This window comes from Falco rusticolus, chromosome 3, assembly GCF_015220075.1.
Source record: "Falco rusticolus isolate bFalRus1 chromosome 3, bFalRus1.pri, whole genome shotgun sequence".
Classification (NCBI taxonomy): Eukaryota; Metazoa; Chordata; class Aves; order Falconiformes; family Falconidae; genus Falco; species Falco rusticolus.
In genome coordinates, this window is record NC_051189.1 from 25,099,680 (window position 1) to 25,118,464 (window position 18,785).

The 18,785-nt window shown below is 37.7% G+C and overlaps 1 protein-coding gene across 11 annotated transcripts in view; it reads right to left on the reverse strand.

The window, feature by feature from the left end:
- Positions 1 to 18,785, reverse strand: part of OXR1 (oxidation resistance 1) — a 290,279-nt gene that overhangs the window by 58,761 nt on the left and 212,733 nt on the right. For 10 of the 11 annotated variants that reach the window (XM_037379603.1, XM_037379602.1, XM_037379595.1 and 7 more), the window contains one exon: positions 7,257 to 7,339. In XM_037379603.1, coding sequence (XP_037235500.1) covers positions 7,257 to 7,339 — 83 coding nt within the window. Of the gene's footprint in view, positions 1 to 7,256; positions 7,340 to 10,647; positions 10,654 to 18,785 lie in introns of all 11 variants that reach the window. The other variant, XM_037379601.1, reaches the window with a different exon arrangement.

Below are 18,785 nucleotides of genomic sequence, written 5' to 3' on the forward strand. Positions count from 1 at the left end.
AACAGCATACAAAAAGTTAAGTAACTGCTCTACAAAAATGCATTCCTGCTTAAACATTCCTAAACTTAACACTGAACAGAACATCCACCCGAAAAGCATTTAAGAAAAGAAATGCTTTCTCTTTATTAACGTTTTTCAAAGTTATGTCATGTTAGGGAACACATGTTGACAGTACAGGAATAACAAAAGTATAACTGACAGATACAAAGAAGAAAACTATATTCTTTAAATAGAGAAGAAGGTTGTCCTGCAGGAAAAAGTGCTACAAGTCTAATGTACTTTGAAGGCAGTTACAGTTCAACAGATAAAAGCAGAGCCATAACTGGAATACTAACGTAATTAAGAGTCACAATTAAGAGTTTAAGAATTCCTTTCCATACAGAATTCATTATAATTTTATAAAGGTGCATTTGTCAACCTAGATTCACTGAAGAAAAAAAAACAAACCAAAAAAACAGGTAAGTATTGCTAAACAAATGGCAATTAATGATTTTTACCAAGTTTCCAATTTGTTATGACAACTCTTTCTAAAGCACGCCATTAAGTTAACAAAATGGCAAACACCTCTATAATACAACTCCATAATATAATAAAAAAATACTCTCTACTAGTATTTCCAGGTATGAAAGACTGTATTGTAATACATCTTAGTAATTCAGTACTGTACTGTCACACAGATATGCAAAAAATAAGGAAGTTCTCATATACCGCTTCTAATTGATACTAAAGCAGAAATTGGAATAGGACCCTAACCTGACTAGACATGTACTACTTGTTGAACAGATAACAAACTGACAACCAAATCAAGGAACAGTAGCGTTCCCATCAGAAGCTCTACATAATACAGAAAGATTGCTAAAACAAACCGTAAAGTGAGAATCAAAAGCTTTCACTAATTCAAAAGTCCTCCCAACATTTATGTGAGAGAAAATAACTGCTGCTAGGTAGATATTCCTTAGGTATCACTTAAGGGTTGAAACATTTGAGATTTTAAACTTATAATATGAAATTAAAAGCGTCCAATTAAAAAACCCACAAAACTTAAGCCTCTTAAGAGTGCATTCACTCTTTTCATCCTGCAGAAATAAAACCACCTGGTGAGATCCCTTGGCAACTAAAAGGTTTATCTCACAAATCGTGAACACACGAATAGCAAATATAAGCTTCCTTTTCTTATTTGGCTGTAAAGTTTACACAGGCGAATCTCCACACTACACAGGATTTCAGAGACCAACACTGATACCTTCTTAAAACAAAGAAACTGTTAACGGAATAAAGACTTCCTGAAGTAGCTCCCTGTATTCAAAGGCTTATTTTCCAATTCTCAGGCTTTCTACTATTTCAAACAATAGAATCTGAACAGCCAAAAGCTGCAAGAATAACTTTGTGGAAAGCGTAGTTTAAGAACTAACACATTAAAAACGCACTACCACACACCACAGCCACGCTCCAGGTTTTCCAATCATTTTTTCCCCCCCATCAATTCAGTGCTACAGAGGAGGGCAAAAAGTCATTCCATGTCTCCCAGAAAGCAAACTTTCTATACATTTATGCATGTAGCTATTTAAGTGTTATTCTGAATATTAAGAATTTTATATAAACATTTGGATATTAAGACACTATGCTGAATCTTCACGGGAAAATGTGCCCTTTTGAGGAGAAAGGGAGATGATTAACAAGTGATTGCCTTGTTTCATTATTTTAACATAACAGCAAGTTTTGTTCCAATACAAGTAAACTTCAAAAACAACCACTAGACACGTGAAAATACTATTTTATTCCCTGAAACAATCTGAAATGGACTCGAGCATGCCAGCTGGTGCCTTGAAATAGTTCAATATATATCATGCATTGGCTTTTCTTTCTTCAGTATACTGACTGGAGTATAAAGATTGAAAGACATTGATTAATGAAAAAAGAAAACATGAATTGTATATTAACACACACAAACTCTACTTTGTACAACTTTTGTTGAAAAAGAGCTTCTTAAAATATAAATAGCTTTCCTATATTCAGTTGCAAAAGCTTCTTGTCATCAACTTTTACATAGAAATATGACACATAAGACATTATTACCTAGTTACTTCTACTTTATATACTCACATATGCATACAGATAAGTCTAAAATTCCAAGTTAGCTAAAATCAAGTTTTACAGTATGACTAGATACAGAAAGAGCCACAAGTCATACCTTCCATCTTCATCTTCCAATAAAATCCCAAATCAGAACACTCTCTTCAAATCATTGTGTCCCCATTTGATCAGAGGTGCATCCCATTACCCATTTCCCATTTATGGAGCACTACTTGTATACCCATGCTTGCCAGGTGTGCTTGTGTGCACCTGTAGACAAATAGCTTCTGAGTCACCACCAACTATGGTTCAAACTGCCTTCATTTCTGTCAGATTAGCAGCTAGCAAAGTTTTTTAAAAAAATCTTATTTAACACTGTTGTGGTAGCTGCTCACTCACTCCCCCCTACCTGAGTGGGATGGGGGAGAGAACTGACTTGGGGGGTGGGGGGGTGGGAAACAACCTTAGAATTTGTGAGTCGAGATAAAGACAGTTTAATAGAGCAGAAAAGGAAGTGGAAATAAAAAGGAAGTGCAAATACTATTATTAATAATAAGGAATTAGAATATACGAGCAATATACAATGCAATTGCTCACCACACACCAATCAATGCCTCATCAGTTCCTGAGCAGAACTCCCTTTCCGCCTGGTTTATATACTGAGCGTGACATCATACGGTATGGAATATCCCTTTGGTTAGCTGGGGTCAGCTGTCCCAGCTGTGTCTCCGCCCAGCTTCTCATCTAGCCTCAGCCTACTTACTGGTGGGGTGGTGTGTGAAGCTGAAAAGTCCTTGACTTAGTATAAACACTGCTTAGCAACAACTGAAAAACATCAGTATATTCTCAACGTTATTCTCATGTTAAATCCAGAACACAGCACTCTACCCGGGACTAGGAAGAAAAATTAACTCTACCTCAGCTGAAACCAGGACAAAACCCAAATTCTCTATTGATATTTTAACGAACTTCACTGTCACTGCATCTCAACAACTGGAGTTCACTCATTCTTCCACTAAAAATTATACTTTGAATACATATGAATCAGAGTGTACAAAGGGTTGTTAGGGTTTTTTTTGTTTTGGTGGTTGGGTTTTTTGTTTTTTTTTTAAAGTATTTCAGGACTAGTTGTCCAAGAACCAGAACACAATAAAGCAATAGTTAAAAGTACTGAAAGCAACTAAGACTAGGAGGAGAGGTGAAAATAAAGGGGAGAAGACAACACAACAATTTTGGTGTTGTACCCAACCCTTTAGAAATATCAGATTATGACTACATTACCTAATTGTTAATAGATCTGATATCTACAATATGCAACACCAGGAAAACAGAACTTGTAAATAACATAAAAGCAACTTCAAAAAATTTTAAAATTGGGTAAAAGATACAACAGCAATCTGTTGTCATCTTTATTTATATGTCATAATGATGATAAGCAATGTCATCATTATGATTCACATTTTCTAAATTCCTCAAAATTGGGAAAGAGACTATGACACTGGCCTGCTCAAAGAAAAATGTGTCAGACAAGAACACAAATCCTGGTTTTGAAATAGAAGCACCCAGGAAAAAGTGAAAACTCTTCAGTGTTCAGTCATCTATAAACAGCACATAAAGGCCTACAATGGCAATAAAACTAGCTGCACCAGAAAAGAGAAAAACCTTCACCGCTCTCTATCCAAGCTACCCCACGTCTGAAAGTGAAATCCACAGTAATTCTAGAAAAGTATTAGTAGCTACTCACCATTTGTCTACTCTCAAAACACGTATGTTCAGCAAGTCCTTTAAAGAAGAAATTCTAAGTATTTATGGGGGTTCAAAGTCTAACAAAAGATGTCATCTGTTTGATGGTCACCACAAAAACATTTGGCACCCATACCCCTTGAGCTAAGAAAGGATCAAAACCTCCTCCTTGTTTTACCTTAGAAACCTGACTTCAAGAAGCCTCTGTAGTTTTGTTCTCAGTATATTTAACTGGTTTCTAACTAAAACAACAACAAAAAGAAGTCTAGACCCAGTTTCTAGATGCTGGACTTGCCACTAAATAACCAGGAAAAGATCACATGCAGGAAGACTTGAGGACTGGCTTAGAACTCTGCCTTAAGACTCTGGTCTCCTATAGGCTTCTGTGACCTTCATTAATTATCAGGCTTTTCTCATGATCTGGACAACGTACTCAGTGTATTAGGTGCTTATCTGCTATTTCAGACTGTGTTCTTCTCCTTCAGTCCCCAGAGAGTTAAAGGGGAGCAAGTAGGAAAGGGAAGTCTTACAGCGGAGTCTCCAGCACTGATAAACCAGATCATCTGCCTCCACTGTTCGACTTGCACTTTTTATTTAAAAAAATAAATCTATTACTTTTCCTATGTAGTCCATTGCACTTGAGAAAAAACCCTCTGTAAATAGCCAGAATTATTTCCTTCTCCTCCTCAAAAGAAAGAGGGTTTAGAAGGCTTTTGTTGAAGTCACAGAACTGCTAGCATGCTATTATCATTGGTGATGAGTAGCCAGCACTGGTTATGCTCCTTTATTTATCTGTAGTTGGCTCCTCTAACACCTGTAGGCAGACAGTGGTTGTGTTTGTACAACATGTTAACACAAAATACTTCTAATGTAGTGTTAATATAATAAAGTTATGAGAAATAAGCAACATAAAAAAGCTATTTTCACAACACAAAAAGGATTAGAGAAAGTTCTAACTACTGAAAATAATTCACCTCATCTGTTTTGCTCTACTGGTCCTTAGCGCCTGTTCACATGCATCAGCTTTGCATAGTAGGGGAAAACAATTGGCTTAAAGCACCAACTGAATTCTGAAATTACAGATATCAATTTGGATCTAATCTGTTGATTGACATTCAGAAAAGTAGAAACTATATTAACTTAAAAAAAATAATCTATTTAATAACTAACCAGTAACAGGGAAAATAAACCAAACTTTTCTGTAACATTTAGGGGCAGCTGAGGACTTGCTTCTTTCAGCTAGTACCACATCTGTAGACATCTCACTGGTGTTACATACGGAACAGCAGTTCCAAGATTTTATGCACTGGGAATTTTAGATTAAAATCTTTAATGGCTTTTTGGCTTTAGCTTTGAAGAAAAATTATATTTTATTGTTTATTTTTCCCCAGAATATTTATTTTTATATATTTTTAAAAGAAAATCTGGTGGGGAAGTCTGTTTCAAATTAAAAATCCCTAGCCTGTATCAGTGTGACTACATCTTACGACAAACTTCAAAAATACAAATAAGCCCTTCCCTCCTAAAACCACATAGCGACTGGAAAAACAAACACATTACATTAGTACTAAGAAAAGGCAAAAAACCCCACTAACTTTTCAACAATATTGGGTGGGGGAAGGTCCGGTTTCTGCCTTTGCCCTTCTACTACTTCTCAAATCAGCAACACATGCAGACATATAAATACATACATGTGTGTTGCTGCTTTGAGAAGTAGTAAGATGAAGGTAGAAACCAACATAAATAAGTTCACCTTTCCACAAGGAATGAAGTTTAAATAATAACGGTAGCAAATTATCACAATAGTTGCCAGACCTCTCTTATACATATAACAAACATAACTTCAGTTCCTAAGGGTTGCATGTGTGTATTTTATCAAAACATATGTGTACAACACAACCAAAAGTAACACCAAGTTTTCAGAGCTTCAGTGCTTCATGAGTTAATTGTACAGCAAGACCACACAGAATACAGCATTTGTGAAGCTGAAATACACCATGTTCCATACGTGCAACAGGCTCCTTTTAAGTTGGACTAAGTTTAATGACAAAAAGTCTTTGATTCTTGTGAATCGTCTTTCTGACTCACAAGGAAGTGATGCATATTTCAGTATGTATTAAGAAAGTTATTTTTGCAACTAAACCCCCACCTACTGGAGCACAAAACCCTGCAAAAGTACATGACAACTTGGCACAAACATACTGATTTAATAAAGGAAAGCTTGATGCTTTAGCTCTGCCTGCAATCTTACATAAAAAGGTAAATGCATGCACATGGTGGCAAGAGACAAGTGGAAGGATTTACTGACTGAAGGGGAACCCCAGATTTACAGTCCCATTGAGCATTTTTTCTTATTTCAGGCAAAATGGGGTTAATGTAATAGAACCAGTCACATTTACTTTACCACTCTTCAGCTGCTGGAACCTAAGCTGCAGAAATTTATTATTATATTTTTTAATTTCAACTTCAAGGAAGTCTTTAGTATAGGCTAGAATTACATTCAAATTCCCAATATAAGCCACACTAACGAACTACTCATTCCAACACACACATCCTCTGCACCTCTCCAAATGACTATCAGCCTTCTAAGTAGTTAAGCTATATCACAGCTTGGCTTAATTTAACATTAAGTCTCCCCCATATCTCTTGTTTTTGGAATAAGAAAATATCAAGAGGTCAAGTAAAGACTTCATAAAAAGAAGTTCTCATTTTTATTTTATCATGTCTGGCTTCAAAAGCATTCAAAGATAACTGTGACAGAATTTCTGTTTTAACATCAACCCTATAAGCATTATTTATAGGCTTAATTATATTTCCAGTATATAACACAAGACAGATACTTCCCACTTCAGTCTCCCTTAGTAACCACAAATGTGAAAAGCTGACTGCAGCACAGTTTGAGGGTCATTTCAAGAACAGAACAGGCAGAGAAAGGCTCCATTTTCAGACACTGCTGCAGAAACAGATCTCTACATTAAAAGGTAATAGATCTATGAAAATTAGGAGAACACCAGAAGGTCAGTATCAGGATAAAACTTCTCCTCCAGTTTCATTCTGTTTATTTCTCCTGATGTCAACAGTTCATTAATAATGCTGAAAGCAGGGAACTTGCACATGATTTTATAATTAACATTATTTACTGTTTCTAACTAGCTGCCCAAAAGTGAACAGGTCAGATTTGTTAGTTTGTGGGGCTTTAAGAAAAAACCCCATAAATTTAAAAAAAAAACAAAAACAAAAAACCAACAAAACCAACCAACCAGCATTACTGAAGTACTACTAGCTAATTCCTGATTTAATTCCTGTCAAAATAGCTGTCAGATACACAGAATTCTAAGATTAAAGGTAATGTACATTTGTGTTTTGCTTATATTTCGTAATGATACTTTAAGTCTGCACTTGCTATGTAATGACATTCTAACAATAAAGCAGTAACTTACAGAATATTCAATAGTCCCTTTAGGCTTTTGAAAAGACATTCGTCGCCCATCTTTCTTGTCTGGGGTCTTCTTCTGGCCAGTGTCTGAAAAAAATTGAGGCAACGTGCGTGTTAAATTCATTCTTCTTTCTCAGTACTGTCACAGGCTGCTGACTACTGCCCCGTGGGCAGACATTCAATTCACCAGTTACACAGCTTGCTCCTGGTGCCTCTGTCTAACAGACAACCAGCTGCTAGAATAGGGACATCATTCGTCTGCAATGCTTTACGAATTTGACCAATATGAACCACCGATAACTGGGAATCAACTAACTGCTTAAGTACCTGCTGCTATCCAGGAAGCTATTAATGAAGGAAGACTAAATAGGAGATTGACTCCATCAGGCAAGCAATACTTTTGTAACTACTGAGTTTAATTGGGTTTTGTATCATATCCAGTCTGCTTTCACCTAAAGGGCAGATGATCTAGAGTTCCTGTATGTTTGATCTAATCAGCTGGGATTTTTTGTCACTGTTTGGTAAGTACAGAGTATTTATAGCTTTATTATAAACCAAAGAGCATTAGTGTTTACCATCACAATTATCCTGTCTGTAGCAAACACATACAGCCTGTACATAAACAATAAAGATTCTAAATAACACAAGTTAAGAAGTGTTCTTTTTATTGGGGCACTACTTTGATGACCTCTATTTCATAGGTCAAACCAACAATTTGTGCCTAAGTATACCCTACTTTTTTTACACTAATTGACTTAACATTTATTACAAATGCAACAGTGTACTTCCTGTTGAATCATGTAAGCATTGAATTCTACATCTCTAGAAAAGTGGTTTAACATATCAATTTATATACACACATATTTTTGAGATTAATCTCTTAAATTAGGTCTCTGTCACAAGGTCTCCACCTTCAACAGTTAAACAACTGCTGCTAAGGTGCCCAAAATACTTACGTGGATGAGATTTTCTTGCTATAATAGTATTGGTTATATTCCCATTTTGATACATTCAAATTTCTGTTACCACAAACTGAATACATTTAGTCAAATATTTCAAACCAAACTGAATAGAAGAAACAGATCTTACAAAGTATATTTTTTAAAAAAATTTAACATAGCTAGATTGACAATAGAAAACGTACTGTTATGTCTATTTAAGCTTCACCTTAGGTATTAAGGAAACCTGCTATAAATTGACAGCAACTTCTGTGCATTATTATTTTTAACTAGTATCCCCACTGCAACACTTGAAGAGATTAAGCAAATACTTGCATGAATTTTATGTACCCCCTCCCAAATTTCCACATGGATAGCTGAAACTATCAAGGTATGAAAGGGAAAAAAACCCCAACACAAACTACACAGGAAGTTCTGCAGTGCCAAAAAAAAAAAAAAAAAAAAAGAAAACAGAACACACAATCCACTACAAAAAACCTCAGCAAACATTTTACATTTGCTATATAGGGCAAGGTACAGAAGACAACAGCAAAACTGATTTCTAGCTCATTCAACATAAGCAGTATTCTGGGGTATAATAAGGAAATAAACATTGGACTAATTTTTTTATATATTGAATGAAGTCTGAGAGGGAATGCTCCCACACCTACAAGAAAAACTGATCTATAGATGACACTAATTATACCAAGTTTTTTATAGCTATAAATGACAGTCAAGACTAAGCCTAATTTAAAAATCTTTTTAGAAATTCTGAGAACCTAGACACTGTAATTCTACATCCTGCTATCTTCAGCCAATACATTAAAAGATATTTCTTCCCTTATTTACCAACAGCAGCTTTTAAAAAGTTACCTAAAGAAGCCTTTATTTCTGATTATATTAGTATTTTTTAAAAGACACTACAAATGTCTCTAGGAGAAAGTAAGCCAACTCAGTAACAAATAAAATACACTAGAAGTTTGTGTGCTGACTTAATAGTAGCCAACGTTCTCCTTTTCAGGTCAAGTATTTTGTTACCGAAGTTTCTACCTGACCTTGCAACACAACAGGTGCCTTCTCAGCAAGACACTGAAAAACTGCAACAGCTGCTTGACTGTAGCTGTTACAAACTTTTTAGCCCATATCACAAGCTTTGCCAGTAGCCTAATCACTTTCAACAGCAGTCTGGTTCAAATACTCCTAAGCAGAAGTCAAAGGATGCAGCTGAAGACTGATTTCAACCAGGATCCCATAAATGCCTTAATAATCTATAGATGGAGCACCCCACTGCAGAACAAGCATCATCTTCTACTCCCCACTCCCCCCATCAGAGAGAAATAAAGCTGCCCCATACCACAAATGTATATACACACTCCATTTGTATAGCCCAATGTCATGTGCAGGTTTTTTTGTTCCTAACCCAAATTTAAGTTTCCTTTTTCTTCTTACTAGTTCATGTTTGAGTGTCTAAAGACTTTGCAGACAGATGCTACTCAAGAGGTCAAGATTAGCTTATCTTCTTCCTCTAAAGTAACTGAACAGTAAAATAATTCTTGCGCAAATAACTACTTCTGTTCCGTATGTCAAAAATAAAGAAAAGTTATTTGTTCTTCAGGGTAGAAGGCCCTGCTGGTTTAGACTTCAGAATACTCTGGTAACTTTAGGAAAATAATAGCAGCCAAGGAGTAGGGGCAGGAAAGGATAGTCTCTGTTGGAGGCACCCTGGAGGAAAGCAGATGCCAGGAGAACTCCTAGCACAAATTCGCCACAGACATAACATGATCTGCAATTTTCCATATTTTTTAAATGTCACCCCCTCCCATACCCAAGACAGTAATCCCTACTCTTCCCATCAGTGCCACTTTCATTCCTTCTCTCTGCGTCAGTGGTATTTCCCCCTCACTATATGGATACAGGGCTAAAGTGTTTCTAACCTGCTGTGACCCAAGTCCCCCAAGTCACGAAGAGATGGAGGCAGGCAGTGCTGAGCTACCCGTGCACTGACTACCCAGCTGGCCAAGCACCACTATCCAAATCCACAACTCTGCCCACAGCCTGAGTGCTTGAGCTGTCCATACAGAGCTGAAAATTTCATCTGTCTCAGAAACAAAACTAGAAGATACTTAAATTGTAAAAATAGGTCAGAGTAGCACAGACATGAATTCAACCCCCCTGATGGCATACTGCAAAGCCTCAAACCCTCTCTTGCTGAACAAGCAGGCTACTTTTGAGAGGGAAGTAAATGCATCTTTCAGCCATCCTTGTGCTTGTAGTATTCTAGGAAGCATGTGAAAGTGGAAACAACTGCCAGCACAGGATGCAGTAGTCTGAAAAGACCTCAGCATCAATGAAATTCAGGCTTATCCTTCTGTTTTACTTATTTTCCTGATACACGAGCTCATCTTGTGAGGCTGCACACAATCGTCTTATCTGACAGCAGTGAGCTGGCCAGACTACCAAAGGCTGATGTTCTCAGACCATAGGTATAAGAAAAACCTGACACCACCAACCACACAGCCTCAAGAGTCAACATTGTTTAACAAGAGGATCTGTAGTGCTGGGTTATCATGTCTCCAGCCATGCTAGTTTAGACAGAAATAAGACCACACCTTTGGTAACATCAGGGTTGACGCTTTAATTCTGAACTCCCTTTTTACAGGATCAGGCCTCTGCAACAGCTTCAAACAATTAAGTGAAGTAGTACTTGACAGATCCACAAATGACAAGAAAATGTTTCAACTGTCTAGTATTTAAAAACTAGAACTATAAAGACACAAAAGGTGGTGTTCAGACTGAGTATTGGTCTGGTGTCATTTTGAACATGTGCATAGGAAAACTTACGTAAGAATGGTTACATATGATCATCAACATAACCAGAGGGAGGACTTGGTATGCCAACATACTTACACAAGATAGGAAAAGGGTTTTTTTTGAGTATTATGTTTCAGGAACATACAGTTTTCAATGAGGCAGCTTTGACCTTAAAACATACAATAGTCAGTGGCATTATGCCACTGAGATTTGAAGACAACTGAAGTTAAATTCCAACATTTATACAGGGAGTTCTACTAATTGCCTCTGTACAGCCCTGTGCCACTGAGTTCTGGCTGACTGAAAATATTGCTGTGGCATTGCTAGTTCAAACTGACATAACAAGAATAACATTTCTCATTTTCTAGTATGCCATCTGAGCTGAACTGTAGACTTTCAGTTTCCTGATGCTTCTAGCACATCCTTTGGACTTCTGGCAATTAAGAGCTGGTAAAGAGAACTCAAGATTTGTACTGTGAGTAACAGTGCAATGATACATGCAAAGAACTGCTTAAGAGAATCTATTTTGCTCTATGCAGAGCTTGAGGATAAAAGTTTTCCTTTACCCTATGATTTTTCTGCCTGATAAGCTTCAATCTCAAATAACTTGCAATGTTTCTCAGCTGCTGATCTTCTAGTCATTGAAATGTTAACAGAATTACTAAGATCACTTTTGCCAGAGGAATAAATTGATAAACCAAACAAGCATCATCTGAGATAAAGCAAGCTGAACAAGTCAACAATTAATGGAAGTTGTAGACAACTATTAACTGAGCTTATTATGATAAAGAATATGAGAAAAAGATTATTTATCTCCCTCCCGCCAAACTGCAAGTTATGCATTAGGTTTATATGTGTTTAAGAAAAAGGCTGAGGCAGCAACCTTGTTAAATGCTTGTCTAGGGCACAATTTCTCACAGGATCTTAAGAAAACAAAAAAGATGCAACACATGTGGAAAGATTATTAAAACCCTGAAAGACTACTTTTCTTTCCTTTCTTGTGATTCTTTGAAATATTCTCAAATACATTGCTATTTAGCAGCACATGTAATAACTGTCTGATTGATAAAACAGAGGAAGCATAGACATTACATCTTTATTAGATTAGGTCTGCTCAGTAACAATTACATATTTATAATCTATTCATAAAGAAAAAAAGGACTGAAGTAGAAAACTCTTATATTCCGTAAGGCTTGGTGACTTGGGGTTCCTAACAGCAGGGGCTACATCCGAGTAAAGCAACTGCCTCCTTGACCCTTCTCCTCCTTCTGCAGTTAGGTATGCTTGTGCTAATTAATTACTGCAGTATTATTGTCTGTGATCTTCCAATGTCTTAGGAATCGGAAACAAAGATGCCCTAATAGTAGCTTACAGTTTTCTAGCCAAAATGGTAGGTTTTCACACCAAGGCAGCGTCATAAACAGTGAACCCTTTAGTCTCCTCTGGCTAAGAAGCAACTGCTACATATTCTGCAATACACTCTTTCCAAGTAAGCCATGCTCTCAAAACTCTTGATCCCTATCACTGTTCTCCACATGATTCCTTGGTTCAAGTTTTTCCTCAATAAAACCAAGACCTTGTTAATGCTGCATCAACACTTCAAACACATCAAAATAGCTTTTTCCTGCAACATAGATTCAGCACTAATTCAAGTTCATTGTGGTTCCCCTAACACAAAACTCATTTCTGCTATCCAGTCTGCTGCACAGCAGATAGGCAGAAATAATTAAATGCATGATTTAAGGACAAAACCCAATTAAATAGAAACAAATTTAAGGCAGACCACTTCTCCAAATGGCTAGGAGACAAAGCCAGCTTCGTGCATGACACTCCTGGTATACGCGTCACTGGGGCTTTCTTCTAAAATAACATTTCATGTTCAGGGTAAACAAATGCTTCACCAAATTTTCAGCTTATGCTACAGCATATGTTAACAACAGTAAGCTTCCTTCTCTGTTCCATCTGAAAGATGCATGTATACAATTCAATATATTAAAGCCTACCCAACTGCAATCTCCACCTATTGTACAACCTCTCCACAGAGCACACGCATATATTAATGAAAACTTGCAAAAATCGTGGCTGGTCTACTGGAACAGGAAAGGAAGTCAGCTTTTCCAATCAGTAATTATTGTCCACATCTTTCAAATACTTAAGCCCATTTAGCTGTACATCTTCAAGTCTACACAATACCAAACAAGCAGTTTGACCATCACACAGCAATATCAAATTACCCTTACACATCTTAAAAAATTAACACTTTGCTTAGTTTTTTGAAGAGCTCAAGGTCAGTCAGTTTATCCTAACCATGCAGCAGACTTGTGCACTACAACCGCTCTGCTAACATGCAAACAGATCTACTGCATATGTGAAGTTACACCCAATGCCTCAGTAAACATCTTAACATACAAGTTTGTTGCACTAGGTTTTCAGATGACATTGAACTCAGGGGACCAGTCAACATACTTGAGGGCAGGACTGTCATGCAGAGGGACCTGGACAGGCTGGAGGAACAAGCTGACAGCAGCCTTATAAAATTCAATAGGTCAACAATCCGCCACATGGGAAGGAAGAGCCCTTTCAACACTGGCCGGGAAGCAGCTCTGCTGAAAAAAACCTAGGGGTCTTAGTAGGCAGCAAGCTGAACACAAGACAGCATAGTACCTTGCCAACAAGATGGGCCAACAACATCCTCAGCTGTATTAATAGAAGCATAGCCAGCAGACTGAAAGAACCAGAGAGAAGCAACTATTCTCCTTAACTTGGCATTCTGCTTTTGGAATACCTGCTTTAAAGTCACCATCCCCCTCCCTCCCAATCCCTTTCAACGTAAAAAAGACATCAATAAATGAAAGCTATTGCAGGGAAGGGCCACCAACATAGTAGTGGGCTGTGAGTAGAGGCTAAGAGAACAGAGCTTCTCCAGCCTGAAGCAGAGATAGTTTTGAAGGACTGTAACAGCAGCTTTTCTGCACCTTCTAGGCAACCGCCCCACAGGTGTCACAGGTGCCAAGATGACAAGAGCCAGGCTCTTTATATATAGCATAGTAGAAGAACAAAAGACAACAAACATAATAGACAAACAGGAGAGCTTGTCACTGGATAAAAGGTAAAGATCTAATCGCCCAGAGCAGTTATGCAGTTTCCATCCTCAGACATTTTCAAGGCCCAGCTGGATAAAGCACTGAGAAATCTAGCCTGAAGTCACAGTCTTCCCTACTTTAAGCAGGACTAACAGATAACTTGAAATGCAAGCAAGACTGTTAACTGATTCCTCCCACATTTTTCTGGCAGGCAATGCAGGTGCATGAGGCCACCACCAAGCCAAGCCAGAGGGAGATCTACACATCGAACGCAGTGAGGTGTTGCTTACTGATGAACAGAAAGGTATTATTCATACACGTAGCAAGTTGAAAGGCAGCCCTGAACATGCAGGTTCTTGATAAAACACCATCATCAAAACTGTTTTAGTGTTAGAAATTGAAATTAAACAGAATAATTAAGATAAAAATGCAACATGACACATTAGAAATGCAATACAGTCGAAGTAGAATAAACTTTACTTAGATTATAAACTAATCAAGCAGATGACTGAAACCAATATGAACTGAACTGCAGTCTGATCATCTGATATATCATAATTCTATTGAACAGCAAAAAATGGGCTAAGAACTGTAAGTTATATAAAAAATTCACTAAACAGGAGAGTGAAATCGAAACTAGCAGAATGGAGGGGTGTATTAATGAGTTCCAAATTGACTAGTTTTTGAAACAGCTCAGTTGCATATCAGCAAAGAAACTGGGAAGCACAATCAACAGCAAAGGCTAGGCAAAGCATAACATGAATTAAAAGATCATTTAACATCACATACACTGAGGGAATACTTAAGGATTTCTATATACTAGTAGCACATAAATCAGAAGAAGAGATTGTGCCTACATTACCATATCACAAGATGACTGAGTCACCAGCCTGATACATTCCAAGATCACATTTGCTTCTTATGCCTGTACCAACTGAAGTATTTTCAGACATGAAAACTAAGCATTAGCATCTTTGTAAAGGCTGCTGGTACATTTCACATGTGCTTCACCCAGAACAGTGTGTGCAAGAAAACTCGCAGAACTGTGTCTCCCCAGTGTGAAGCCTCTCTCATACTTTATCATACACCTGTTAAAGATGATTTCTTAGAAGTACTGAATATATATGAAGTGAGGGAATGACATACCTCGTTCATATGTCTGCTTTATTCCAAAACAGATTTTTAGAAATGAGGATACTAATTTTTACAGCAGAGCTTGACAAATGTAATATAACTTGCCCCTGCACATTTATCTTTCTAACACACTGCTGCTATCTTCACCACAGTACAGAGGACTGACGGGCCACATGGCTTACTGGATATACTGTGTATGGCTATCATGCTAATCAAGACTCGAAAGCTGATAAGAAAAAAAAAGAAAGTAAATAAACCCATAGGCCACATGGTTCAGAACTGAACAATCAAGTTGAGCCTCAGGGAGAAAACCAGCAACAACAGAAAAAACAACCTTTTAATAGGAAGCAGCTAAAACAATTTTCCCAATAGACCGATTACGAGGACTCTCTGAACATGGAATCCTGAGTGACTGATTTTCAGTTCTTTAACTTCCGTACTTAATGAGAGACATACTGCAGGAAATCAAGACTGCCTGTGCAGTATCTTCTCCTTCCATGAAGTGACCACAGATGGAAATGAGGTGAAAAGGTCTAGGAGGGAAGAGGCATGAGAGTCCAGGTATGGAAGAATATCCTCACAGAATCAGAGTGTTATCTGGGAGAAACCTCTTTAATATTGTCAACATCAAATTAGGTCAGCTTAAAACTGTGACCTGTCCCAGTGATGGGCCACTCTTCTTGTGAGGTTTTCCATTGTCCAATTTGAACCTCCCAAGCTAACTCTCATGTCTGTTGCCCCTTCTTTCATCATGTCTTACCACTACCTAAAGGAGCACATTCTTCTCACATACAAGATCACAACTAGATTGCTTTTAAGCTGCCAGTGTTTCCTCTTCGTAGGACTAAAGCCCAGCTCCCTCAGTCCTTCCTCACAGGCCGTAAATCCCACGCCTCTAAACATACTGGCTGAACTGTCTACAGTTTCTTAGCAGCCTTCTATAACTGCGGTACACCAAACCAAGGAAGATATTCAAACTATGGCCTCATCAGCATCACAGAAAGGCAGCATAACCATACCCCTCACTGCTAGCTACACTCCCTCTCACACAGCAGACAAAGCAAACAGCATGCTAAACTATGAGACATGCTGTTGACTCATTTAAGTAAGATGTTTGTATAGATGAGATGCAAATTAAACTGAACACTCAAGTTAATTCTGCAGTAAAGATAATCCTTAATCACACATTCCCTTAAGCCTTGAGTTGCATCTTAAAGCAAATAAAAACACATGCAACTTCAACATAGGAACACCTACAATACCAATAAACAAGGCAGCTACATTCTGTTCAAGCCAAAGTTTCTAGGTAAATCCAGGCCTTGAACACATACATACATACTAGCTCCTTCTAGAATTTATCAATAGACTGTCTTTAGAAGTTATATTTCAAAGGCTTACAAAGCCGCCTTAAAAAAAAAAAAAGCAACTTTACACACTGAAATTATAGGTAGCATCTTTATTAAATCCAGATGCTTTCTCTAGAATTTATGGTTCTCCTTGTATTTTTATCCTCCACCAAAAACATTAAAAAGACAGAACACCTTTCTAAAGTTATTTCACTTACTTGGCTGCTGACACAATGTAAACTGGTTAAACAGGTTTAGAGCCTCCTATGGCACTACCCAGTCTCCCAGTGTCTTCTTCCTCCTCACTAAGAAATATTCTATACTGTTCTACATATCCCTAAAGAAGTACACAGGCTCAGAACAGTGATTTATGGTACAGCAATAGAACAGACTTGCCTCCCTGAACTTGGAAACCTTACAGAGCAGCTGTTCAGTAAGACAAGTAAAAAAACAGTAAATGTAAATTTACTAATATTACATGAATAAAATTGAGATGCATTATTATAGAAGTCAAATTAAAAATAATTAAAAACAGAAAAGTTTGGGTTTTATTTCAGAAATTTGGAAACATGGTTTTAAGGTACTTACGAAGAACTATTCAGAATTAATGTATAGCCACAACTGAACCATGCAAAGAAATGAACACTGAGAAGATCCTTCTGAAAGTCTTCAGCAGGGATAAAAATCTAGAGTAACAGGTAGGCCTGGATACAGAACACCACACAGAAGTTGAACATTTGGAGTAGTCAGGATTTGCCATTAAAGTTTAAGTTAATGTCAGGGGACTCATCTCTAATTAAAACAGAGGTTGGATTTCAACTGAAGTATTGTTATCATTGTTACAGCTTCCACAGCACCCATTACCAGGGCACAGGAGGTTTGTGAATGCCAGCAAAATGCTTGCCAGGAGAATTCTACAGGCACAAGAATTTGTTTCTGCCCATAACTGACAGAAACCAGGCAAAGGAGAAGACAGCATGGAAGGGCCAAGGTCTAACTGCCTCGCACACTGTGCTTTGCCTAGGTGAGAAAATCCTAAGCATTGTCCTGTCAAAAAGGCACATCAAACTCCATACACACAGAAACCCACACTACATTCCAGAACTGCAGTCACTTTTCATTAACACAAGTTTTAAGTATTACAATATGAAAGTATCTGAGGAAATACACTTCCTGCTCAAAGCTAGGGAAACCCCAAAACATTATAATGCAGTCTAAGTTCATCCTTTGTCCCAAAGCAAGATGGGAAGACCAGTCAAGAAAGCTTTTCCCTCCAAGAAATCACATGTTACAGGAGATGCTTTAGACTAATAGCTGAACACATGGCCTTGTAATTGGTTAAAAGACGCTGAAGAGTTTTACTGCCATTTTGCTTCTGCAGAAGAGAGTAAGTAATAATTTTTAACAAGCCTTTAACAGTTTGTAAAGGCCTTACACAAGATACTTAGGTACTTCATTTCATTGCTGAAAAACAAGCTATTGTCTCTTTCTCTCCCTGACTGTCTTCAGGGAGACAGACACAGAAGAAAGAAAGTGGCACTGTAAATAGAGCTGGTGACCTATTATGCTTTGTGTCTAGGAATTGTGATCCAAGGCACACAAGGAAGTATCATCTACATCTGACAGACTGTATAGACACTTCTATTGCCTTGCCTACTATAGTAAGCAGCAGATTTTGCTTCTCTTCATAAAAACAACTATTTTACCCTTCCAAAATAACCTGAAGTAACAAAGAAACTTCATGGGTCTTTAGTGTTACCTTTCAGTGGAAGCCTGACTTAGCATAACCCAACAGACTATGAAAAACATGTGATCATCCACTTAGCACAGAGCTTCTTGAAACTGGGGGGGTGGGAGGGAGATTTACTATTCATTGTATACTGCTCTTCAAACTTTTATAAAGCATTTTCACAAATGTTAGTCCATATATACGTCTTCTTCTTTCCAAGCAGTCCTTAGACCATGCTGCTTTTACCTGTTGTGTCATGGTTTGTTTTTAAACCTCCAGTCAAGAGCTTTACCTCCCTAGAGTCCTTATTGCCCAGCCCTCTTCAGCACACACAGCCTGCATACATTTGCTGTCCATCCCTCCAGTTTTCATGGTATTTCTTGCCAATCTGCGTGCTCACTCCAGGTGAGTAAGTTACAATAGCCATACTTAGAGCCGAAGGGCATTATCAAGAAAGGGGGTGACAACAGCAGCACGCTGACCCCCAGGCAC